The following is a 25,896-nucleotide window of genomic DNA, read 5'->3' on the forward strand; positions in this document are numbered from 1 at the left end:
TTTTCTAGTCTGTGGGATGAAACAATTTAACTCAATAGGACATGGATTTTCAAAGTTTTGAATCTTAATTTAAACATGGTTGTATTCTCAAGTGGTTTAATTCCATATTAATTTAGCTCCAGATTATCCAGGAGAAATACTGCATCTTTCCTAAATAGAATTCACTAGCTAGCAGAAAAATTACAGTGCAGATAATGTATTTTGAATTTTTATTCACAATTCTTGTTTCCTTTATTCCATGATTTATATTGAATATATAAAGAGATGCCCCAACTCAAAATATATAAAATTTTTGGTAGGCAAAAACATTCTTTTTCCACCTCCTTAACTGTTGGGAACAGACTGTAATAAAGGGAAAAATTCAACCTGTTATCTTTTTGTGGAACAAAGATAGCTGTTGCCATTATATAACTTCAGGCGCACTATGAGGATAAGCAGGTTTTCTGCAAGCTTTTCTGAATGTCAGTATGCAGCACCATATTGATTTTTACATGTGATGCTAATTTAGGCCTGGATTCAGTTCAGTCTGGGTCTTGAAGAGCCTGGATAGATGCGTAGTAGTTCTTGGTTCTCCTTATAGTCCACAGTGACAATGAGGACCCTCCAGAGGATAATTAGGATGTCGGGTGGGCCAGATCACCTTCTGAAAAAGAGGTGTCTCTGCCATTCCATTGTTTTTTGTAGGGACCCTAAGATGAATATACTTTTAAGTGAAGTACCTTGTGTATGTGCCTGAAGAGTGAACCTGGGCACCTCTGTCACTTGCAGTCCAATAGGAATATGTCTCCTAATAAGTGTTTGGTTGCCTGGTTATGATTTTGTTCTTTATTGTTTAATCTACATGGATGTACAACTTCTTTGATGTTTGTATTTTACCTTATGGTAGGCACATTGTCACAGGAATTTCCTTGTAGATGGTTTGTCGTGCCCTTTTCCTCTGCATGGGGGAAAGATCAAGCATTTTACCAGTGTTACGAATAAAATTTCTTATCTCTGTAATAGGCACAGGGAATGTATGACTTGGGGGAAATGGTGAGCATTTGGGTTCTCTCATGCTGATGTCTGGCTTTCATGTTGGCTTGAATGATTATTTTGAGTATTGTCCTATCATCTGTTGCAAAACTGTCAGCATATTGCTTAAATGCAGAGTAAACACAACTTCAACACATACCATAAGTCTTTGCGCAGAGAGTAAGTTTAGTACAATTAGCAAAGATGCAAGTTGGTCAAAAAACCTTGTACACCTTAAACTATGGACGGCTATATTAAACATATTGCAAAAGTTCTTTCTGTAACATAGAAGCAATTCTATTTGTGTGTTAAAGAAGTGTTTTGTTGGATTGTTTTTCTTAAGCTGGATGGATGGCACTCCAGTGAATTATTTGGCATGGGCACCACATGAACCTAACTTTGCGAATAATGATGAAAACTGTGTAGTTATGTATAAGAATTTAGGTGAGTTTCGTATGTTTGTTCCTGAATTTCATTAGTTGTGTGTTTGTGTCACAACTTTTTTTTCTTCTGAGAGGCACCCCTTCCCCTCTTTTTTTTTGTTCTTTCACAAAATGTTATAGAAGTGGACCACAGTATTATATTCAGGAGTTAATAGTTTTGTGCTGTTGTGTTTACCTTAAGCCTAGCATGGGGAAGCTCTGGTAGAGGTCAGTGTTTGTGATTGCTATACAACTGTTTTATATTTTTTATTAAAATTGACCTAATGTGCCACTACAAAATTGATATTTCTAGTACCTGGTTCTAGACTGCTTTTAACATTCTGTAATTACAATGTGTATAAGGTGACATATTTATCCTAGATGCTGATATAGAATGATAATAAACTGAGAGACTCTGAGCATTTGATCTTATCTTTCAACTAAAAGCACTTTGTGTAAGAATGAGTGAAATTGATTTCCATTTAACCAGCTCTGGATGTGGTGTCATACAGTTCCCTATTTATCTTACATTCAGGATTTTGGAATGATATAAACTGTGGTTATCCAAATCCCTACATATGTGAAAGGCACAACAGTTCCATTAATTCAACTGCTCCTCCAACCACATTTTCAACTCCAAGAGGATGTCATCCAACTTGGCTTTCCTTTCATAATAAGGTACCATAACAAATACAGAGCGTGTTGGATGTTTGGCAAAGCACTAAATAGAAAACAAGGGAATTATTTAATTCTTACTAAAGTAAAATATTATTATTTTTTGCAGAGAGCTGGTTGACGCCTGCATGCTTTTCTTTGTTTGCCCATCCACTGTTTTGCAGGAAAGGTGCTTTTTTGATGCTTCTAAGTGGCAGATGAGCATATTCAGTTGCAATTGACGAAAGTAATTCTCTAGTCATCTCTTCAAGCCTTTTGATATGCATTTCCTAATGAGTTTAGACAGAGTTCCTGATGTATTGATGCTTTGATCTTGATGTTTTTTAACCAAACCATAATGCTTTTTCGGTACTGAAAACATTTTGTCTTCCTTAACTTTACAAATGTGGTATGCTTTGTAGAGTCAAATAAATAAACAGGCAGACTAATATCAGTCATGCATAACTTACCACTGTTAGCTGACTGTCTGTAAAAAGTAAGTTTTTGTTTATTTTCTAGGAATTTCAGATTAAATCTAATATGTGCTCTGTTGAGCAAAACACTTTCTTGAGACCTTCAATTTTGTATAGAACAAGGACTAGCACAAAAATCTCATTTTAAGCTGAATGTGTTTTTTTCAGATAAATGCATTATTTTACTGCCTTTTCTCCATCCTGCTTTGCTTAAAGCAGTGGTTTTCAGTCTGTGAGGAGTATTGGAGTAAAGATAATATATAGAGAATTTGTTCATGTTTTAGTGTTACAAAATATTTGGATCTACAGAAGACGAACGTGTCACTTGGCATGCTGCACGAACAGCTTGCATGAATTTAGGAGGAAACCTGGCCACTATCGCTAATGAACAAGTGCAAGGTACTGTGTGTAGTTTTGTAGCAATTAGATGAGACATTTAATCTTTACAGGATGGCTGTTGTATTTGTGTGAATATGGACAGGATTTGAATAATGACTGCACATCTGATTTTTGTTCCAAAACATATAATTTTTGGAAATTTACAATGAAGTCATCACCTGAATCTACCAAATTTCAGTGTTGGCTTATATATATATGTGTGTGTGTATATTGTCCTGGCAGCCAAAGTAGTGCTTTTTCTGCTTACACATCATGCCAGCTGGACCCAGCAAATGATGTAGTTTCACTAGGTGGCATTAACTTGCTGCTTGGCTTTCCTGTTAACTCAAACAGAACACCTTTAGGATCAGGACTTGCTGTCTCTGAGCAGCTTGGGGCAGAGGTTTGACTGCTCACACACCTACCCACAACCCACCACATAGATGTGCCATTCTTTTCACTAGAGGAGCTTATTTTAATGAATCTAAGAGCTGCATCCCTGACAGGGGGAGATGAGCAGAAGGAAATTACTTCATGCTTGGATAAGCACAGCACACATTCAAATTAAAAATTGGGGAAGATTTTGATAGATGTTAATAACACTGTCTTTTTAGAAATACTGTTTTATACTACAGTGATGAGAAACAGATGTTGCACAACACATACTGTTTGCGAACTCAAAAGAGCATACTGAAAAATCAACCATTGTAAAACAAGTCTGTGTTGTAGTCTGAGCAATTAAATAGTTTAAATTTAGACTGCTGACATGAACTTAGTACTACTTACGTTTTCCACATGTGAAGAGATGAAGAATCAAACTTTCACTTTTCAGACATAGTTAAATTTTTATCCAACATAATTCCTGCAGTACAGATTTCAGGTGGTTCATGCACAGGGCTTGAATTCTAGGTAAAAGACAAATAAGCAATAAAACTATTAGCACAAAACTATTGTTATTGCTGGCAATGTAGGCGTAAAGGCTTGAGTTCCTGTTACAGTTTCTGGCAGAACAGCAAAGCTAACATTTGGCGAAGAAATCTACAGGTTTCATTTCTGGAAGTGTAAGTTGCATTCATTTTAAAAGACTAAAGCAAGGTGAACGGTTGATAGAGCAGACAGAAATTAATCTATTGTTTGCAGAGAAAAGTAAGCTCATAACAATTGACTGTAGCGGTTGGAAAAAGCCATGATATGTTCATTTTATCACAGTGTTTGATGTATTGTGGATTAGTGGGTTGATGAATGCCAGCTGACCTAGCCTGCTCTATTTGTGAGCTAGCCATGCTAGCTAAGACACACAAGTACCTTGCTGGACTGTGCAAAGCTGTGGTAATCAATTTTCTTGTGATGAATAGTTCTGTTGAGACTCATTTTGAGCATGTCACTTAAAAAGTGCATTTTGCTCGCTGCTAAGACAGTGCAGGCTATTGCCCAGGTGTTCCAGGGAGAGAAGGAACACTCTCGCAGTTCTGTAACAGCACTTCTTGTGCAGATGCAGTTGTAGGTGCTCAATGGTGCTGTCTGTATGATGCCCTTGGGAGGTAACCACTCTGGTGAGATTATCAAAAATGTATGTGATCTACACGGCTGTATATTTCTATGTCAATTGTGGGACTAGGATTCAAGAATGTCTTGAGACATTATAAAAACCAGTTCTGTCATGCTTTTGGGATTCATCCGGTACAAGTTTAGATACTTAGCTGAAGTATGTTGCCCAAAGCCACAGTTATATATCCGGTTCCCTGTTCATTAAACTCAAAAGTCACCTCCTTTTCACCTTACTTGCTTGTGTTGTCAACAATGAAGTGTTCTGTATTTCAGAAAAAATATTTAATATCACCAGTCTCAGTGAGGCCAGACATTTCAATTGTCCTTCATTAAAAGTGTTTCTCCTTTTCTTTGCCTTTTTTTACTCTAGCTTTCCTCACCTTCCACATGAAAGATTTTGTTACTGATACATGGATTGGATTAAATGATATAAATCATGAACTGAGGTTCCTCTGGACAGATGGAACCGGAGTTTACTTTACAAACTGGGCCAAAGGCTTCCCATCAGGACACATGGATTTATACTCATATGATGGCCAGGTAAATAGCAATCACAGATTGTTCACTGAAATTTGATTTTAGATTGCATTTATACATTTGTTGGGATTTAAGACATGTTACTGCTTGACTTACTACTTTCATACTTTTATACACGTCAAATATAAATAGAGTGAATGGTTTTGAGCCCTTAGGAATTGCTGTATTAGCTGGTGACAGGATCTGTGGAGTGCTCATACAAAGACTGGCTTCAGATTTCAGTTGTCTGTGTCCATGAAGGCTACACTGCTTCTGTGTTCACCCCGCGTTCTCTCATAGGCTCTGGTAAAGAAGACAAATGCCTCATGGCATTTGCCCCAAAAGCACACTGAATGAGCACATCCTCCTAGTCTTCTGACCACAGTTGTGCCTGAACTTAGCAGATTTCTCGGTTGGCATGTAGCTTGCAAGGGGCACTTACAAGCATTCCCCTCAAACAGCCATGTCTTACATAGAAGCAAATTCTGTCAGTCACATTTGTGGAAAGGACATGCTTCTATAAAAAGATAGCCATTCAGTTTTTACGAAAAAAAAGAAAAGAAAATCACTTCCCCTATTTCTCTGTCAGACAAACTGATCTGATAGGTCATACAGTTCCTCTCTCTGATCTTACGTGTTGAGATAGTAGCGTGCTATGGAACTACAGCACATTATAGTACTAGCTCTATTTCTCTTCAATGCCATTTTTAATGTAGAAATCTTATTTTTATGTATAATGTCCTTTTTCCTATTTTTGAAAGTAACACCTCTGAGCTTCTTATCTCTAATGGAGGGAGAAAATTTGGGAGAATTCAGAGTTCAAAAGAGAAAACATCTTTAAAATGTTACTTCTGGGAGGAACAACATATATTTTTGTCTTTTTATGAAAAGTAGTAGGATTTCTATAAAGTCTTCTGTGAAAACTTATAAAGTCCCTATTTTATAAATTTCAGACTTATTTTTAAGTTTACTTGACCTTAGCAAAAAATAACTTATCATAGTTAATACAAAATACTATGCAACTGTTCAATTTGAAAGATTTAAATCTTGCTGCATTTCACTTACAAATGAAGTGTTTCTCTGTGCATCTCCTCCTGGACAGCAAAGCCAAAGAAGTAAATAGTATAAAATAAATATGGATGCTTTGTTGCACAAAACCACTTGTACACATGGAGCCTTTTGCATTCATCACTGTTTGTTTAATATGTGCTAACGTAGGTTCTAGCTACCGTGTCCATGTCAGAGAAGTTGAAATGACACTGTAAGGGTGGTACTGACAGATCAATGGCTGCCTTTGGGAAGGAGCAGTTCCAATTTTGCTGTGTGTAGTATTACAGCTTGCAACAATATATTTGAAGAAATTGATATGTCAGAAATGTTGCATTGCCCATTGAGGGTCCAGGCTTTTTTCTGGGGCAAAGTTAACCCATCTTTTCTACAATAGTTGTTTTCACTTCTCTTTAAATTGACTGTGGCTTTCCTTCTCTCCATGCTGTATGTCTGGAGATATGAGAATACCGGAATTTCCCTGGTATTGTCCACCCCAATGTTGCACAAGAGAGAGCAACATTAAGAAATTTGTGAAATGCAACAGGAACAGAACCTCCGCATCATAAAACTTATGCTGTTAAATGTTACAAGGATACGAGAGTAAAATGCTGTATACGAGAGTATACAGCATTACTTGTATCTGAAGATGTAAAAGAGGGATGAAAGTTTCATATTTGCTTCTTCTAGCTATTTGTAACTGATTTTATATCTTTTTGCCTCGAGGCTGATTGTGTTGTCATGAGAAACAATCCTGTTAAGGAAGCAGGGAAGTGGGCTGATGAGAGTTGTGATAACAACAGAGGATATATATGCCAAATTAATGCAGGTACTTGTCTTTTTAGTTAAAATACAATCAAACCTTATGGTTATTTGGGGAATTGCTTGGGTGTGTGGATTTCAACATCATTTCACTTCCAATAAAGATATATCCACAAATTGTTTTTCAGGCAGGAATACAAGGGTCATATGTGTCAGAGGTCCAATTAGAGTCACTACTCTCAGCTGACCCTTCATGTTGCTACCTTCCTGAGCTGGAATTTGTATCTGCATCTTTGTGTTTAGTATGACCCTTGACATGATATTTGTTCCATGATTTTGTCTGTCATTTTCTGAACACATTGGCTTTCAAAACATTTTCTGGAAAATACTGGCTTGTACATGTAGCATGAACTGTCTGTAGCATGAACTGTCTGGAGTGCGACTGTAACTCACCTGCACCGAACTTGAGCTAATTCACCTCCAAAATGGAAATTAAGAGGAAGTGAAAACCTGGGTTTAAATATCTGATTGATTTTTAAGGACTGGTCTGTTGTGGGGTTTTCCTTTTCTCTGGCAAGAAAATCCCTGGAAAACAACACAGTCTCTGCAAAACATTTCGTTTGATGAAAAAGTATTTTATTAAAGAAATTGTGACCTAATCTAATCCTAATTCATTTCAGTAATGATACTCTGGAGGATTATACAGAATGCTCCTTTACTCCTTGTCAGAGGTTGCTTTAAGCAGCTCTCTTCCTTTCTACAGCTTTTTAATTGATTTTTACTACTGATGCTGGCTTAAAGAATAGCGCATCTAACCCATGCTGATCAAAAGTCAGAGAATATGAAATCAAGAAAAAACGCTTTTTGTTTAATTCTACTTGCAACCACAGTGAAGTCATAATCCCCTTTTGAACAAGTATATGAGTCTTTTTTCATCTTTTATTTTACAGATGCTGAATTTCTGCCTTCTACAAGTTCATCCCCATCCAGCATTATCCGTTATGGTAACAGTAGTTATTTGTTCATCCATACCAAAATGAAATGGGAGGATGCACGAAAAAACTGCAAACGTGATCAGTTTGACCTTTCCAGCATCTTAGATCCCTACAGTCATTCATTCCTGTGGCTAAAGATATTAAAGTATGGGGTGCCTATATGGATTGGTCTTAACAGTAATGTGGTAAGAACATCGAACTAACTGAATATGATGCTGCTTCTTTTATGGACAAATCAGGAACTGAAAAATCTTATTATCTCTCTTTACTTTAGCTTATTAGTTTATATTTTGGTCCTAAATACTTTTATGTGCTGTCAGATTTACAGGTAGGAATCCATCTCTTCCATTACTCTGATTAAATTGTATACATTACACATGTTTTTCACACTTTTTCTGTCATATTACATTCTGTGCACTTCCAAACAATACATTTTAGGCTAACATCTTGAAATATCTCTTTGTATATATGGTGTATTTGAGATAAAATTCACATATCTTAAGATGCACAGTGGAAAGCACTTATTCTAAATAAGAATACTTAATTTTCAGAAATAGATAAGGTGCTATTGCTATGACTCTTTCAACATTTTTGAGGATAGTTAGCTAAATAATTAATTGGTTTACCTAATTTAATTTTATTTGTCTCCCCTCTCCCAGTTCTTTGATATTTTGATACTTTCCGGCTGTTAAAATATACCACCCTTTCTTCTTGGCACAGGCACTTGGCACATTCACTCCATTTGGCTGAGCCCATAAAAGAAGTACAAATGAGTGAACACAACGCACCACTTCCTAAAAACCAAAAGATTCCCCTAATCTAATCAACAGGATGATTCACTGAGTTCACCAGCTTTGGTTGGAAATGATTAAGTTTTTAAATATACTTTAAGTTAAAATAATCTACATTTCTTGAATTCGGGGGAAAACAGATAGTACAAAAATTAGTCATCAGACACTCAGTCCTACAAATTATTTTCAATGAAAATTTTATTAGTCCCAAATTAACAGTTTTGTAAAGTTCAAAATTAATTCAATGATGTCACTTACTCTGCACTTCCTTTTGCTGAAACGCATTTGTTGCACTGCTGTATTTCTCAGTGAATAGCTGATTGTCACAACAAGTGACATTTGTATTTGTTACTGATTTCTAAAAAAAACCTTCTAGCACAAGGTGCTGCATAGACAGACATTTGACTGACGAAGGAACAGTTAATGTTTACAGTTTAATCATTCCTGTTGATTTGTTTTGTTCTTAGACCAATGGGCGTTATGAGTGGATTGATAACTGGAGAATGAAGTATACTAAATGGGCTGAAGGGGAGCCAAAGCAGAAAATAGGCTGTGTCTATCTAGACATTGCTGGAGCCTGGAAGACAGGATCCTGCAATGAAAGTTATTTCTCTGTTTGCAAAAAACCTGATGGTAAGAACTTGAATCTAACCATTGTAATTACAATGATTATCTCTTTATAGTTCATTGTGCTGATACATACTTAGATGCTTTTTTTTATTTCAAGAGCTAAATAGATGAAATCATTAAAATTTACTGGGGTTGAAGGGGACTGCTTTAAAATGAGGGTCAACACATATTAAGAAAGAGTTAGTGTGACTGTGAGTAGCCATCACTTTACAATAATAATGTTAGATATATTTTGCAAGGCTTAGACTCTGCTGTTTATTCTGATATTGAGTAAGCATGCAAGACCAAAAACCTCAAAAATCAAAAAGTAATGAATGGTAGGTAGTAGTCACACAGGTACGGTGTTGAAGGGGGAAGAGCTGAATGACCGAGCCATAAGGTGTCACAAGGAATGTTTACTTATAACAGCTTTCCAGGTTTTCCTTTTATAACTGAATAACAAAATACAGGTGGTATAGAAATGTTTAAGGATACTTCTTCAGGCCACCTTCTCTTATGTTTTTGACCTAAAACTCCTGTTACTATCATCTGATAATGCCTTCTGCATTCTGTGATATTAGGTCACAACCCGTATGACCAAGTTCATACGGGCCCTAATTCAGCAAAGTAGTCAGGAGTGAAAATACGTTTGTGAGTAAAGAGTTGAGCTGAACTTAAGAATGTGTTAAAAAATAAAAGTATGCTTGAATTCTTTGCTAAATTAGATTTCTTGAGACTACAGTTGCAGTACTTTTAACAAAAAGTAGATAGAGGACTTAGATTAGATTAGGATTTAGACATAGATTTAGGACTTTTCCCCATTATTGTGTTGTAGTAAACAGTATAGGCTACCAAGATTACATTTTTTTAAAGATGTGAGTGAGTTTTCCAACATTTGGTTAGAATAATCTATTCATGATAAAAGAATGTATAAGAAGCTGTTTCTTTAAATTTTGTGCTTTCTTTTTTTAAATTTTTTTTTAACAGTTCAAGCTCCCACCGAGCCCCCTCAGCTTCCAGGAAAGTGCCCTGAATCAGAAGGACACAAGTCTTGGATCCCTTTCCGAGGTCATTGCTACTACATTGAATCTTCATCTACAAGAAACTGGGCTCAGGCATCTTTAGAATGTCTTCGACTAGGTAAGTATCCTTCTTAATTAAAGAGCACATATTTCTGACTTGTTATTCCTCTCTGTGGAAAGCTGAACATGTGCTATGTATTTTTGTGATTTCAAGGATGGTCCAAGTGTTGGACAAGACAGTTGCATTCAATTATTGCCTTCATTTAGGAGGAAATGGAAAATAGCTGTCTACCAGTGGCACACACTGCCTTCCATGTGTGTGGGATGAGGCATTAGAGGAGCTGTGTGGCCTGGAGTGAAGATCACAAAAGTGGGAACTTTGTCGTTTGACCCTGCTAGGAGGTAGTCAGCCTCATCCACAGCAGTCACTACATCTTATTTTAATGGCATTTTATATCTTTTGTATTCCTGATCTAATTTGCCCCTTGATTATTGCAGTTTTATGTCACTGAAATGAAAGTTACAGCTCTCTAGGCTGCATAATGTATTAGTAAACTAGAGTTGTTGTGTTGTTTCATTCTTGCAAGTTCCTTCTCTGGGAAAGTGATGTAAGATTCATTATGCCAGACTTCATATGTCTGTACCATTGGTGTCTGTAGCATTGGTGGCAATGCAACTTAGGTGTCTAACCTCTCATCAGAGTATGCAGAGATCTTGATCATGCTGTCAGTGGAACTAAATACAGATTTATCTTCACTGGAAGTATATATTGACATTTGGTCAGGTGAATTGCACCCTAAACTCCACTGACTGGGTTGATTAGGTCTCCACTGATAATAAACCTACCAGTGAAACACATGTCAAATATAGACACCTAGAGCTGGGTAAGAAGAATCTCACTCTTTCTGCTGGTACACAGGTTCTTCCTTGGGTTCTCATGAACTAGTATGTTGCCAGCTCTAGTTTGAGAAACTGGTATTTTTGAGGGAAGGTTCAAGTTTTTGTATATGTTCTTTAAATCTTACTGTATTCTCCACATCAACATTTGCATAACATTTGGGTGAAGATACTTGATAATATACTTTTAAGTATAATATTCTATATCATATATATATAATATATATATAGAATATTTGTATTATAGAAGTCTCTGTAATACAACACTCTTGCTGTAGCTCAGTTTTTAAGACTATGACAATTGTTAGTGTGACCCATTTCCATACAGTCTTCTGAGTTCTTTTGTTGACATGACAGATGCTCAGTCTTTGAAAGCTGCTATGTATGTTATTAGTTATGCATAGTCAAAAGGACCTTGACAGCTGTGCACATAACAGCTGTTACCTGCAGCTCTCTGCTTTAAGTGGAATGATTATAATTTTGAATAAGCTTGTGCGAGAAATTAAATAACATTTCTTTTCTTTGGAGAACTGAGTTTCTGAAACAGACTTTCAATAAGAAGAGTGGGGCAAATAAATGAAAGACTTTTAAGTTGAAGTTTGAGAGGAATTGAATGATGATATTGCATGTGATAGCAGGTGCCTCTGCCCACTGACTCAGGTTGTCTGCAGCTGTCCCACATCTTTGTTATTGGAATCTGCAGTTACATCAGAATTGCCTTTTTCTGTTGAACTAAGATTCCTGAAAAAAGGCACTGACCATTTGTTTCAGCGTGTGTGGTAAAAGACTGGCATTATGTGGAATTTAAAATTTGAATGCTATATGCTTAAGACCTCATGTCACTGACATCCCCTTCCTTTCAATGTTACCCTTAATCTTTTATGGTAATTGTTAGGGCAGGCTGAATCCAGCAGCCCAGCAGAGGCAAGATTGCCATGGCTCTATGCTCCCAAGTACAAACCATTGACAAGGCTGAGAATGTGTTCCCTGTAGGCGCACACACATATATACAACACATCTATACAAATATTCATGGTTGGCCACACAGATCAGCACAGACAGACACACAGAGCCCTCACATGAACACAGTCTGCACCAACACCCTTTACTGTATTCCCCTCTCCAGTTGATCAGGATGAAGGTCTGTTAGTGGGAAGATATACAGAAATACAATGTGGATCCCTCCAGCAGCTGGGCTCAGACACTCAGTTTTCCCAGTAGCTGGCCCATGGATCTCAGTGCCCTCAGTTGCTGGGACCTGGAAATATGAGTCCCATGGCCACCAGCCTGGCTCCTGTTACTGGTGCAGACCTCGTCCCCGCCACACACACACACTGGTCCCTCCAGTGGTCAATCCCCCATGGTCTCACTCATAGATACACACAGGGTACACACACATACCGAGCTAGCTGGAACTCTCCTAGTCCCCCAGTAGCCATTCCCTCCTTGATCTCACCCTTAGAGTTGCATGCACACCAGGGGGTCTCCTCCTTAGAGACCCACAGCCCTTATGGTCCCTCCAGCAGCTGTCTGGAACTCCCCTGGTCCCTCTGATAGCCAGCTCAGCTTGTGGTCTCACCCTTGGTGATGCACACGCACACCTGGCTCACCTACTTGGTGGCTAGGCTGACTTGATATTCCCTAGTGATCACACACTCACTTGTGTACCTGTTGCTGTCACCATGGACACAAGTGTCTCTGACTCATGGTCCCACTCCAGTTGCTGGTACTTAGACCCCCATGCGCACACATGCATACAGAATGAAGAGTCTTTCATCCATGAAAATATTTAGAAATAAAGTTTAATAAGAAGATAGGTCTGTCTGCCCAGATCAGGCACAGGGCGTGGCCAGGCAACCGTATTGACCAGCAAACTGTTTACATATGACCATTTTTATCCCCTTATCCCTCTATTTTCCCATGTTTATTCCTCCCAAATCATCTAGGTCCATCCCTTTCCCTGCCTTGTTCTTCCCCTGAACATCTCATAACTTGCGCAATCTTTAAATGTTCTTCTGTATCCCATCATGTCTCCCATACCCCTAGGAAATTCCCCTCAGTCTGAAAGGTACTTTGACGTTGACTTGTCTTGATGAGTTTCATGCCTGGACACTAGAGCTGAGGATGTCCTTCGACAGCCCTAGGAGGGGCCTGAGCAGGATATCCCATCCTCTGAGTCCATAATTTGGGTTCTTCCCCTGCCATTGTGCCTCTTTGCTCCTCTGGGCATGTGGAGATTGGCCTTTGATGGGCTGATGGCTCCTGTGATGGGCCTGGGAGTAGCGAGGGAAGGGGTCCCCCATCTGCCATTGTCTATCTGTGCTCCCTTGTGGATGTGCAGTGAAGATTTTTATCACACAACCTAACAGTAACCAAACATCTGATAACATTCAGCAAAAGAGGAACAATTAAAAAAACATAAAGACTACAGTGAAAAAAGAGGAACGTTCCATGTTCTTTTATATTCTGCTGTCCCTGCTTGCACTCTGGGTTTTGTTTGCAGTTGGACTTTTTCCAATTATATCTTACTCATAGTAGAATTCTGAACCATAGTAGAATTTATCAGTAGCTCAGCAGTGATTCAAATGACTTATATTTTCATTCTCTGTAATTGTGCCTTCCTTACCTGAGAAAAAAGACTTTCAGAAATTCAACAGCCAAATCAAGAGAGTCAAGTGCCAAACACAGCTATTGCTCCATACCTATTGACTGGATTCCAGCCCCACACTAAAGAGAACTGAAGATGCACTTTCTCCAGTGTTTAATGCCACTCGACACAAAGTTGTGTAGCTCATTCTGTCTGCTGGCTCCATGCTGTGGCTTCTTGATTTTGCTAGAGCATCATACAGAATCAGTCACTATGGCAGAATGTCTAGTGTTGTACGTGGATGACTAACAGGGTACCACACTAACTGGGCAACAGATGACCAAGATGATCTTTCTTTCTCTGATGGCTACAAAGAGAATGTAGGAAAATAAACAAGACGTGGTTAAAGAGTTACACTAAGGACTGTGCTTCAGAAAGTCAGCAAAGTCTGTGCTATACATGAGCTATAAAAAGGCTCAGAAGACATTTAATCATTAACATGCGAAGTTATATGGTTTACAGACTGAAGTTATACATACTTTTTACTAAAAACTTTTGATTTTGTTTAGAGTTTTTTAGGTTTTTTTTTTTTAAATAGTAACACATCAGTAGAAATTTATGCTCAATACCATCTTGGCCTGTTTTATTTAGCGTAGAGATGTTGTTCAGTTATGTTGCTATTTCCCAGTGGATGAGGAAACAAACAAAATGCTTGTGCAATGTCATGGAAACGATAAGAAATACATCAGCAACAATGCCAGAGTCCTTCATAAGATATTATCCAAAGTTAGTTTCTGTTTTGAACTTCAAACTCTGTTTGGAATTTGGCACAGATAATCAGTGGCAAAAATAAGACTGGCATTTGACAGGACAATGAGAATGCTTTCCACTGTGAAACTTAGTCTCTAAGAGTCTTTTTTTTTTCTCTGTGTCTTCCAGGTGCCTCTTTGGTATCAGTTGAAGACTCAGCTGAAGCCAACTTTCTGGCATACACCATTGAACCACTTGAAGGGAAAACGTCAACTTTTTGGACAGGAATGTACAGAAATGTGGATGGTAATTTCTTTACTTCTGACATTTTTTTGTTTGGTGAATAATTGTCACAAGCTGTTTGACTTGGGTGTTGAAAATGTCACATTATACTTCTGTAATACATAAAAAGTGAAATTAGAACAGGTAATATATTATCATCATAGGGGAAGCTGGTCAGTTGTAATCAAGCAATAACCAGTAATATATAACAGAAAGGCCAGGCACAGAAAGTTCATCTTAAAGCAAGAAAAGCAATTCACAACAAAGTAAGGCACAAAGGTGCATATAGCAGAGTACAGACAGGACCGTGTTGGGAGTTGAGCCAAAGTCAAATGGTTCTTCTCAAATGTAGAGAGGCCCTGGATTGATATGCTTGTCCTTGAGATACTCCAGTTTTTGAGCTAGACAATAATGTGGCTGACATCACCTCTAGTCTTTGGAATCACCATCCTGGAATGACTAGTCACCCATCTTTAGTTACAGCTGGCCCTCAGAACAGCTTCGCTTTGAAGCTGGAATTGTTTGTGTCTTTGTGTATCACAAGTTTTTCTATTTTCTGCCTCGCTGTAAAGAAGGCAAAGTAAGAGAATATAGGCAACAGGTAGCTTTAATTAAATCTTAAATTTGCTGATTATTGCTTTTTCATTAATACAGTTAGTATTCAATTAAATAGATATTTCTGTCTTTATGATAGGCCTAAAAGTTATTTCAGTCTTGTGCTGTTTAGACTAAAAGTTCCAGTATAACAATGTCAGAGGCAGGACTGCAGAATGGTTCAAGTGACTTGGGGTGGGGTTTTCTTGAGTTTTGGAGCGTTTTTTTTACAACTGCTTGCTCAACCACTTCAATGACAAAGCAGTTGGGGAGAAGACAAGTATTCAATTACATTACTCAAATCTGAACCAGGAAAAGGTAAAGTTTTCAGTAGAGGAGGAAAGAATATGGAGAGAGTAACGATTTATAAGCATAACACATAAAGAAAAGCTGAGGTTTACTCATGTGGTTAATTGACAAATGAAATATTTTTTAAAGTGGTTCTAGAGAAGTTGCAGAACAATACAGTTCTTACAGTGATCATAAACACAAGAGCTGCTTCAGCAAGTACATGTCATTGTATTACTAGGTAGTGATTACAGTGTTTTCAACATAACTGCATAACTAAATTTCATATCTTTGGAAAAGTGATTGTATCCAGATGCCATGCCCTGACACAAAGGGTGGCAGGTATTTTTTTTTTTTAAAAAAAAAACTCAAACAAAAAAAAGCAGAATCTTACAAGAAAACAAAACATAGCTTTCATGCTGAGTCTAAGAAGTTGCTTGTTTGAGTACAACTTAAGAGTCACAAGGGGCACATTTATTCTAAATAAATAACACTATTAAAAGAAAGAAAGAAAAAAAGGAACAGGAAGGAAGAGACAGAAAGTCCCAGCATAGTTGAACAACAGTGATCACAAGATTTTTGAAGCAGATCTTTAAAAAGGAAAATCGTTTGTGTAAAGTCAGTGGGAAGGAGCAGAAACTGAAAAACAAACGGAAGAAAACTGGACTTAGAAAGACTTCAGTGGGGGCTTTGAAAAGAGTAATACAAAACCTCCCTACAAATTACTGAAATAAAGGGCGTTCTGTTGAAGATAAATTATCTTTTGACATCAGTAATTTCTATAAACTGAATAAATAATTGACACTGCACCATTGCAATAAATTGTGTGAGATGGATACTTCTTTAAACTTTCTTGCCTCTGTAACATCATAAGCCAGATTGGCCTGCCATTTTCCAAAAACTGATGTTGTGTCATTTGCATAAAAACTTAAGGGCAACATGATGTGTCAGACCAAAAATCTAAATAGTGTAGTAGCCTGTCTCCAAGAGTGGCCACAAGTAGATTTCTCAGGAAGGCAATAAATGTGGAGCAGGTGTCAAGATGGAAATGAATACTATTGTTTTTCCATATTCAATGTTTTTCCAATTAGGAGAATGGCTGTGGCTAGACAACACTGCAGTGAATTTTGTCAACTGGAATGTAGGAGAACCTTCCCCTCAACAAAACGAGCACTGTGTTGAAATGTACGCAAACTCTGGGTACTGGAATAATATCTATTGCTCTTCCTACAAAGGCTATGTCTGTAAAAAGCCAAAAAGTAAGTGCTACGTTTATGCATTTGTCTTATGTAGAGAGTATGCTTCTTGTGTGCTAGTATTAGTACGTGGCCGTTACACACAGTGCCTTTTAGCTAGGTGTTTTGAGGTTTTATAAATGCCAAGGGGTGCACATTTGCATGACAACAAAAAGAAAGAATAACTCTTGTCAGAAAGTAGAAGTGCTGACCAGTGCTCAAGTTCCTTCAGAATTGTTTTAAAAAGATGTGTTCCTATCTTAACTGTACCTCGTATATACACTTAACAAGTTTGCCTGTTCTATATCGATAATTGTTGAGTAATCACAAAGTTAGTACTGTGACTTGCACACACAAATTTGTCTCATCTATTTGAAAATACATTCCTTAGGGTATCCCCTCTGCTCAGCCCAAGGAATACCCTTTGCTTATTTCTCTCTGGAAGTCTCATGTGCATGCATTTTCTGAGTATGAAGTAGTGTTTCTGTGAATTGAGTATTTATGAATTGTGAATTAATGAACAGTTTTGGAACCTTTATCTCTGTGTTCTCCTGTTTTGAGAAGATGAGTGAATGAAAAGCAAAGCAAATAGTATAGTCTGAATGTGCTAAACTGGAAGTGTTCTGAAATAATTGAATGTGCAATTTTGACAGTAAGGACATCTAGTGCATACGTGTTCCTAAAAGTCATCCTAATCATTTCTTCCAGCATGCATTGCAATCTTCCAGCATGTATTGCAGTATCAAAATCTCTTACTAATGTTTACTGAGAAGAGTGAAATGCATGTAGTAGCTGAAATATGCCCACTTCCTCTACAAGACTGGAAATGAGAGAAATTCCGCTATCCTTTCTATAAATTTGCTCTCATGCAAAATCATTCTTACTTACTCAGATGCTTGTAACGACGCCTGTGTCTTCTACAGGAAATACTACAGAACTCTCAGATATAATCATCCATTCAGAGTCTACTAACCTGTCTTTTTACATTGTGATTGACAAGCAAAAAGGCACTTTATTTTCATTCTCTATCCAGAATAGTCATAGATATAGGTAACAAGTGTTAGAATCAATGGCCACTCTTCCTTTTCGACCATTCAACTCATCTGTTTGTGCTGGTACTGGCATTCACCTGTTTTGATACTGAGACATTTCAAGGAGCTGAAGCAGATGAAAACTAGTTTTTTTTTTAGGATTAGCTTCAGCCAGTCTAGCCTCTTGAGCTGGAATGCCATGGAGTCAGCCAAATGCCTGTGTCAATGCAAGGATGATATAATTGCTCATTCAGGAACAGCACAAAATTGAATCCTACATTGTCGTAGAAATGCAGCTTGGCTCAGCACAGTTTTGCAAAGCTGTGATAATGCTCCCTTTGCAGAATTTAAAAAAATGTATTAAATAGCTATAGGCTAATATATGGGGTGTTAGAAGCATGATTTCACTTAGTTGCACTTGCTATGGCTTGTTATGTTTGCTGTTTTCTGAAAAGGCTGCAAATGCAAACTCTCCTTTCAGATATTTGTGTACATGGATAAGATCCCCCCTGAATCTTCTCTTCTAGGCTAAACAGTTCCAGCTCTCTCAGCCTTTCCTCATGTAAGAGATGTTCCAGTCCCTTCACCATCTTAGTGGCCCTTCACTGGACTCCCTCCAGTAGCTCTCTTTCTCTCTTGTATTGGGGAGCCCAGAACTGGACACGATGTAATGTAGCAAACATGCAATACCTACAGCAAACACTTCGAAAGTGTGCAAGTATAGAAAGCTCCCGGTTTCCCTGTTTTCCATAGATTTGCATGCTGGTATAGTGCAGACAAATAACAAGCTGCTTTTTATTGTAAATAGCATTAATAGATACTTTTCGTGCTAGAAACTCTTGGAAACATCCAAATAATTATGTCTGGTTTTACTTTGAAGAGCTAGATATAGAGCAATATTTGTTTCTAGATGTAAAACTAGCTGGGCTAACAGACACTCCAACAGAGTTCTGGAAAATCTTTGGAAGTCAGGATTGTTGGATTATTAATGAAATCAGGAAATGTAAGTGGGGAGACTAGTAAAACAATTTAACTTCCCGGGCTCACCTTTTTCAGGATGAAACACGATGCATTGATTCAAGATTTAGTTACACACTGATTTTATGTCCACATGACAAAATACGGATCTTCATCTTAAATGATGGCCCAGTTTTCCCAGCAAGCCAGATTTTGTGGTCCAGATATTAAATTTTAAATGAGTTACAAATATTTTAGTTCAGATGTGATACGTACTAAGACACTTTGGAGTTCATGAGTGATTTCAATTGTCTGTGTAGGTAGGCCATTAAAGTCTCTTGGCAAACCAAATTTATTACACTTGCTATGTTTATATAAGATAACAAATACTGCAAGAATTTGTAATTATATTGAGGATTATGTTTGATCATCTCTGTCCTGATGATGCTGTGTAGATTTTCTTGTGGTTTTACACTGGTGTCAAGATCTGTCTCCATGGAGCTCTTTGATGTTTCTTCTTTTCTGCTAGTTTATGTAAATACCTACATATGAGACCAGAATACAATTGACCATTGTGCTATGCCTTTTGATAGGTATATATAGCTTTGTATGGACTAAACCCAAATGTTTTCAGTATTTCGTGGTATGTATTACCATATATTTCTCTGAATATGATTTTCAGTATGTTCCGCATATAGAAATAAATAATAAATAATATAGAAATAAATAACAGAATAATATAATAACATAAGTCTTTTTCGATGTTTTGAAATGCCAGCAACTGAAATGCCACCAGCAGCTGAAATGCCACCAGCTGAAATGCCTACAAAGGGTAAGAATACTGTCTTTCAAGTAGACAAAAACTAGTCCCATGTAAGATTCATAAACAGAACAAATCATATTCTGTGTTATGTCTCTTACATTTTCTGATATACCTGAGTACCATATCTGTTTCCTAGGAGCATATTATTTCCTAGTAGAATACGATATAGTCCATTCAGTGTCCAAATGCAGATTTAAAAAAAAAAAAATTTGTGATATAGCATGCAATGTAAGCATTTTGAAATAAATTGATTTTATGTTGCTACCTTTGTCTCTCATTATTTTGAAACAAATGGACACTTTTGCTTAAAACATCATTTCTAAAGAAATTGTTTCCAGTAATCAGATAAAGAGTATGTAGTGTCCTCTTGATTTCTTTGTTCTTGTTTTCAGCAATGACAAAGGACGAGAAGTCTCCTACTCTGAACCACGGTAAAACAGGAGTTGTAGTTATTGTTGTCATCCTCATCCTACTTGGAAGTGGCCTTGCAGGCTATCTCTTCTACAAAAGAAGAAAGAATCGCTTGTCAACAAATGACAGCTTTGAGAACAATTTGTATTTTAACAGTGATGCAGTTCCTGGAACTAGTGACACAAAGGATCTTGTGACCAACATAGAACGGAATGAACATGCGACACTGTAATGTTATAAAGTGAAATGTAATGTAATATGTAATGTAAAATGTAATGTAATAAAATAAAATGTGCCTTGTTTTAATAAAATTATGCAATTAGAATTAAGCCAAAGCTATTTTCTCATGTGCAAATACTGCAGTAGCCAGTTTCAGTGTGTGCGTAATGTTATATACAGCAGTTACTTTATTTTGTAACCATTGTATAATGTGTGAGATTTCAGATCTCATTATTTGATGACCCACACTGATGAGTGTGGGTCTTAAGAAAAGAGATAATATTGACTAATTATTAAATGGAACAATAGAAACCGATGCAATAAAGGAAGTAAAATGTAGATAGATCCACTTGAGAAGGCTCCCAAGATTTGAAGTTTCTGCACCAGATTTATTTCAAACCATGCTAATGCACAGATTCTCCAAGCTATTCAGCAAACATATCTCTAGTTCTACCAGCTTCCAAGTATTCCTAGGGACTCCAGGGGTGGTTGCTAGATGACAAGCCTGTATTTAGGCACATCCTGTTTGAACCATGTGGGGAAAAAATCCTTTTATGATATAATTTCTGTTCCCACAATTTCATACAACACAGAGAACCAAGTATGTGGTTCTTGTAGTTTATGTATTCTAGAACTTAATCAGGTAAAATCTGGGGGCAGGCCTCTGCAATGGAAAAGTGTGGTTGGAGTTAACTGCCAGTGTTCTGGCTGGCCACAAGTGGGTTTGTCAGGTGATGAAGGTTATGGCAAAACTTCCTTCTTATCAGGACGACAGTTACTGTGGAGAGGGAGGAACACGATCTATACGTGTTCTGGGGGTTTATAGGAGCACTGGATAGCTATTACGGTGATCACATGTTGGTACTGCTCTCCTACAGCCTCTCAATAAGTAGCATAGGTTTGTGTCCTGGAAGTCAAGAACAATTGAGCTTTACCAATTTATTAGTTACTACTGATTTTATTTCCTTTCTAAAATATGGAAAATCTTACATTCCCCAATGTGGAGTTTATATTCCTAATTTTTGTAAATCTTGTAAAATGTAAATCACGCATGATTCCTCACTTGCATACAAAGTTTGCAAGGTCTGGTTTTGTGGTTTCAGATTTTATTCTGTGAAATAAACAGTAACTAGCTTTGATTTTTTAAATAGTTTTTCATTTTATAGTCTTGTCTATATAAGACTCTGTAACAGGATACAGTTAAAAAGGAGATGATACAACCATGGAGACATTCCATCCAAAGTTGTGATCAAGTAATATATTGACAATATTTTCCTGAATCTGTCCAGGGATTGTCTGCTTAAAACCAAGACAAAAGTGTCAGCTGAGCGATTTAGTAAAAATCTTGAATTGCTTACGCATGTAGGTAAGATGGGGAAATTTGTCCTGGAATTCCTTTTCTCCTCTGGCTCTGTTCCCTTTCTCCCAGTTATTTCCTTGCCTCTGTTCCTACTGCTGTTTCCATTTTTAATGCACAGTTGTTTGAGCATGTCTTTTCAAGGAGTAGTACTTCTAATGGTTCTTCATGCCATCTGATGTGGCTTATGTGCCAGAAACCTCCTGACTGCCTGATTTATGATGTTAAGGATGATGTCGTTTCAATTATATGGAGAAGTGGTGCCAGCTGGAAAGGGACAGTGAAAGGCCCTGATTGGAATCCCAGCCTCACTGCACTGGCTGTTGTGCAAACAACAAATAGGTGCAGTCTCTACCCAAGAAGTTCAGTCCTGTTCTAGGGCCCTGCACAATCTTAAGGCAGTATCTGCACACCGAGTGATTCTTCCAGATAACATTTCATCACATGTATATAGCAAATGTATGATTGGAAAGAAAATAAAGATTGAGGGGGTGTCTCATTTCTGGTGCTTTGCCATGCTTACCAGGTACATCTCTAGAGCTAAAGAGGGTCAGGGAGAGAACCCAGCTACTGGAGCCTGGATAGTTCTGAACTCACTTACCCATTTATACTGCCTGAAATCCAGCATCATCTTTGAGTCAAAAAGAATTAAAAATGCCATGCTAGTTAAGAGCTGGCAGTAGGTGTGGCTGCTTCTGTGAAACGCTGTGTCTGTTCTGCTCTCCTGTCCAAACAGGTACAGAAAAAATAGAGGAGGTTCCAAATCAGAAGCTCTACTCTGAAGATGGATCTACTTGGCCTGCTCATTTTAGAAAGAGTGTGAGTGAAAAAGACTTGAAAGATTTTCAGAAGAGAGGCAAATTTAAGCTGCATGGTTTCCTGTCCCTCCTATTGCAATACAATGGAATTGAAGCAAATTTCCCATTAAAATGAGCAAACGTGGAAGCAGTGGCATTTACAGCACAGGAAATCATTACAATTCCATGTAAGCTGAAGATGAGCGCTGATACTTTATACACAAAATCTAACAGGAATTTTTGAATGGAATATAGAGAAACAAACAACCTTGAACACTTTAAACAATATTTAATTAATATAAGATTAAATGGAAGACTTTTACCTAGGGACTTGTAATTAAAAAACCCCAGGATTTCTTGGTTTTTTGTTTTGGTGGGGTTTTTTGTTTGTTTGCGTTTGGTTGTTTGGTGTTTTTTTTTTGTTTGATTGCTTTTTTTTTGTTTTGTTTTTGATTTTGGGAGGGGGGGGGTTGTTTGGTTTTTTTTTTTCCCTTCTTTTTTTTTTCCCAGCTAGTACCTTTCAGTGATGGCAACTCATTTATTAGACTGTCTGAATACAGAGTCCAGTCCTGGGCTTTTAACATTATCATTCCTTTGGTCATACTTGTGACAAAACTGATCATACAATTTCAAGAAAAATTGAGAGAGAAGTTTCCAAACTGCTGTTCTCTTTCCACACCCTCATCTTATTTCCATCTTCCCTGGAGTGAGTTGTCGTGTAATGGTTTTACAAACATCACTTGGTCATCTGGCATTACGTCCTCTTTTCTTGCTGCTAAGCTGCAATATTCCTGACAAGTGATAGACTACATAAAAAAAGTTTCGAAGATTGGGCTGGGGAAATTATCCATGTTGCTCTGTTTGGCAGAAAAAAAGTAGTGTGTCTTCTTGGAAATGATTCATAATCATATGGATGCAATATAATTTGTTACTTGATGTATTCTGATTCATCACCAATGCTTTCAGCCATTCTCTACTGCCGGCTGCTAGTCCTGTTGGGATCAGCCAGTTGCCTTAGAACCGCCCTGTTGCTCTTGTGATCTCTTATTTTGTTTCCTGAGTAGATGCCACTACTTAGCGGAAGTTTCGGGCTGTATGTGGCATAAATATACATTCACAGAGGAATTGGGATCTTGCTTTTCTGAAATATTCTTGCTGTAAAAACAAGGAAAATAATTTATCGGTAAACAAGATGAAGCATAAGTGATGCATAGAAACACAATGGAAATTTTTAACTGATCACTAATAATTCATATCCATAATCCTGTGATTCTGCCAAGATTTCTTATGTTTGATCCTGGCAGTTTAGATAAAGGAAAGAAAAAAAACATTGATTATGTAGCATGAAAATATAGCGTGAAAGTGCCTTATGTTTCTCTTTCAGTGTGTTTTGAGCCTGTCTAGAGAAATGGAAAGGTTGTTCACTCTCTGGGTTTTTTTTAGGCTAGAATGTTTCTACTGAGGTTTAGAGCATGTCTTTTTAATAAAAAAACCATGTCTTTTAAAAAAAAAAAAGAAAAAATCACTTGCAAACTGCGATCGTGCTATACGTGGGGATTCTGGATTGAAATCTTATATCAAGTTATAGCAGGCTAAATGATCACAAAATTCCTTTCAGATTTTAATACCATCGTTTTTTGAAAATGAATTCCTTAACTTCTGTAGGGAAGCATCTGGCTGAACCTGGATGGATTCACCCATGCGTTTCTGTGGGCAGCTGAGGAATGACTTGATGGCAATATTCGATAACGTGTAAAGGTTTGACTCTTTGCACAATGCTACATTTCTTGATACCATTGTGCTTAATTTTTGTTTCCCCTTTTCTCCAGAAGAATTCAGACTTCAGAGAAAAGGTGGTGAATCTGCACACTGTGAGTGTAACTTCCTGCCTGGGAGCAGAGATTGCCGAAGGAACAATGCTGACTCAACACAAAACCCAGCAGCCTTTCTTCCTCGCCACTTCTAAAATTTCAGGCTGTGCCTTGCCAAGTGGAAGATGCTGGAGTGCATCTTTGCAACCTTCTGATTTTCTTTCCCACTTTGTGGGCTGTGATGGGGTCTGCTCAGACACACATACAAACACTGAGGTGTGGCTGACCTTACTATGCTTTACTCTTTTTCAGCCTCTCTCAGCAGATCATCGATAACAGTCCTTCACCAAACACCGATCTTTCTTCAGGACAGAACTAGTTTCTTTTTCCCTGTTGTAATTGTACCTGTTGCCTCCCCGTAGCTTTGGAGGTGCTGAGTTGTTGTATACAGCAGAACCACGAGGCATTACATTTCTCCTGCCAAAATAATAAGTATTTTTTCCATCTGCACATCTGGAGCTCCTGAACAAGGAAGCGAGGAAAGTTGGAAAGTTGAGGTTGCAGAGTCGACCATTCCCGTGTTGGGGAGTACCAGAATGCTTTACTCCAGACTCAGTGCAGCCATCTTTGCATATGCATCATAACTCATAATCCATCTGCTGCTTTGTTGAGGCAGCCCTCTCTGTTCTCCCACATTCCTCAGGTCTCAGTGTCCTTCTCAGGCTCCCATTCTTTCCATGTTTTTGGTCTAGCTGTACCTGCTGGCCTTCAGATCACACCATTTTCTCTCACTGTTGTAATTCTTTTTCTGCTCTAATTCCTTGTGTACCTTTTTAGACCCAGTGAGTCGTCCATCTGTATCTGAGTCAGAATAGAAGCAGGATCCCACATCTTCATGTAGGTGTCTAGCGTTTTCATTGCCTACAACAGCAGCAATTCTCAAGGAAAGGCTTGCTGCAAATACAGTATTGGGGAAGTTATCCCAAACCAGCCTCTCCGGAAGATATGGGAACTGGGATTTTTCAAAGGCCGTATGCAAAAAGGGATGTTAACCTTCCCTGGGAATGTGTTTTATCTTCCCTACTCTCTGCGTGTTTCTAATTCTTTTACCTATCATAAAGGAGAGAGGTTTTTCAAAGTAAAAATCAGAATCTTGTCAGAATGCCTGAAGAGTGTACACTTTAGGGGGTGCAAACTTTCACAGACTACCAGTTTGAAAAATGTGGCAGTATTCCTTATCAGTTTAATTTTCATCTCTAGCAATAATTGAAAATCCACCAGTTACAGATTATCTTCTTCCTAGAACTGTGTGGTTTCTTTTCAGAATTTCTTCAGTTGTTGCTCTCAGTTTGGGTACATTGCTCCTGCATATAGTCGGGAATGGAGCAAAAGGGAGAGGTGCCTCCTGAAGAACACTGGTCCTATTTTCTACAGCTTTTCTCTTTTCTGTGGAACAGCAGATATGGGGAAATTCTGGTTCTCTTTGATTCCAAGGTCATAGTTACTTGATTTGCATGGTGTCCCAACCCATTTTTCACAGTACTGTATTGCAGTCTGGCGTTTTTCATCATTTATTGATAGAGACATATCTTCCTCTTCTTTTTTTACCTTTTTCCTTTATTTCCGGTA

The 25,896-nt window shown here is 37.8% G+C and overlaps 1 protein-coding gene across 1 annotated transcript in view; it reads left to right on the top strand.

Moving 5' to 3' along the window:
- LOC142078402 (macrophage mannose receptor 1-like) overlaps nucleotides 1-22,157 on the top strand; it is a 65,272-nt gene extending 43,115 nt beyond the window's left edge. The window contains exons 19-30 of the mRNA XM_075140865.1: nucleotides 1,355-1,455; nucleotides 1,969-2,111; nucleotides 2,845-2,959; nucleotides 4,857-5,026; nucleotides 6,776-6,878; nucleotides 7,762-7,991; nucleotides 9,065-9,230; nucleotides 10,194-10,346; nucleotides 14,652-14,768; nucleotides 16,718-16,885; nucleotides 19,628-19,681; nucleotides 20,065-22,157. Of these exons, the coding sequence (XP_074996966.1) occupies nucleotides 1,355-1,455; nucleotides 1,969-2,111; nucleotides 2,845-2,959; nucleotides 4,857-5,026; nucleotides 6,776-6,878; nucleotides 7,762-7,991; nucleotides 9,065-9,230; nucleotides 10,194-10,346; nucleotides 14,652-14,768; nucleotides 16,718-16,885; nucleotides 19,628-19,681; nucleotides 20,065-20,315 (1,771 nt within the window). The 3' untranslated portion in view covers nucleotides 20,316-22,157. The remainder of the gene's footprint in view (nucleotides 1-1,354; nucleotides 1,456-1,968; nucleotides 2,112-2,844; nucleotides 2,960-4,856; nucleotides 5,027-6,775; nucleotides 6,879-7,761; nucleotides 7,992-9,064; nucleotides 9,231-10,193; nucleotides 10,347-14,651; nucleotides 14,769-16,717; nucleotides 16,886-19,627; nucleotides 19,682-20,064) is intronic.
- The last annotated feature ends 3,739 nt before the right edge of the window (nucleotides 22,158-25,896 follow it).

Source organism: Calonectris borealis, chromosome 2 (assembly GCF_964195595.1).
Source record: "Calonectris borealis chromosome 2, bCalBor7.hap1.2, whole genome shotgun sequence".
Taxonomy (NCBI): Eukaryota; Metazoa; Chordata; class Aves; order Procellariiformes; family Procellariidae; genus Calonectris; species Calonectris borealis.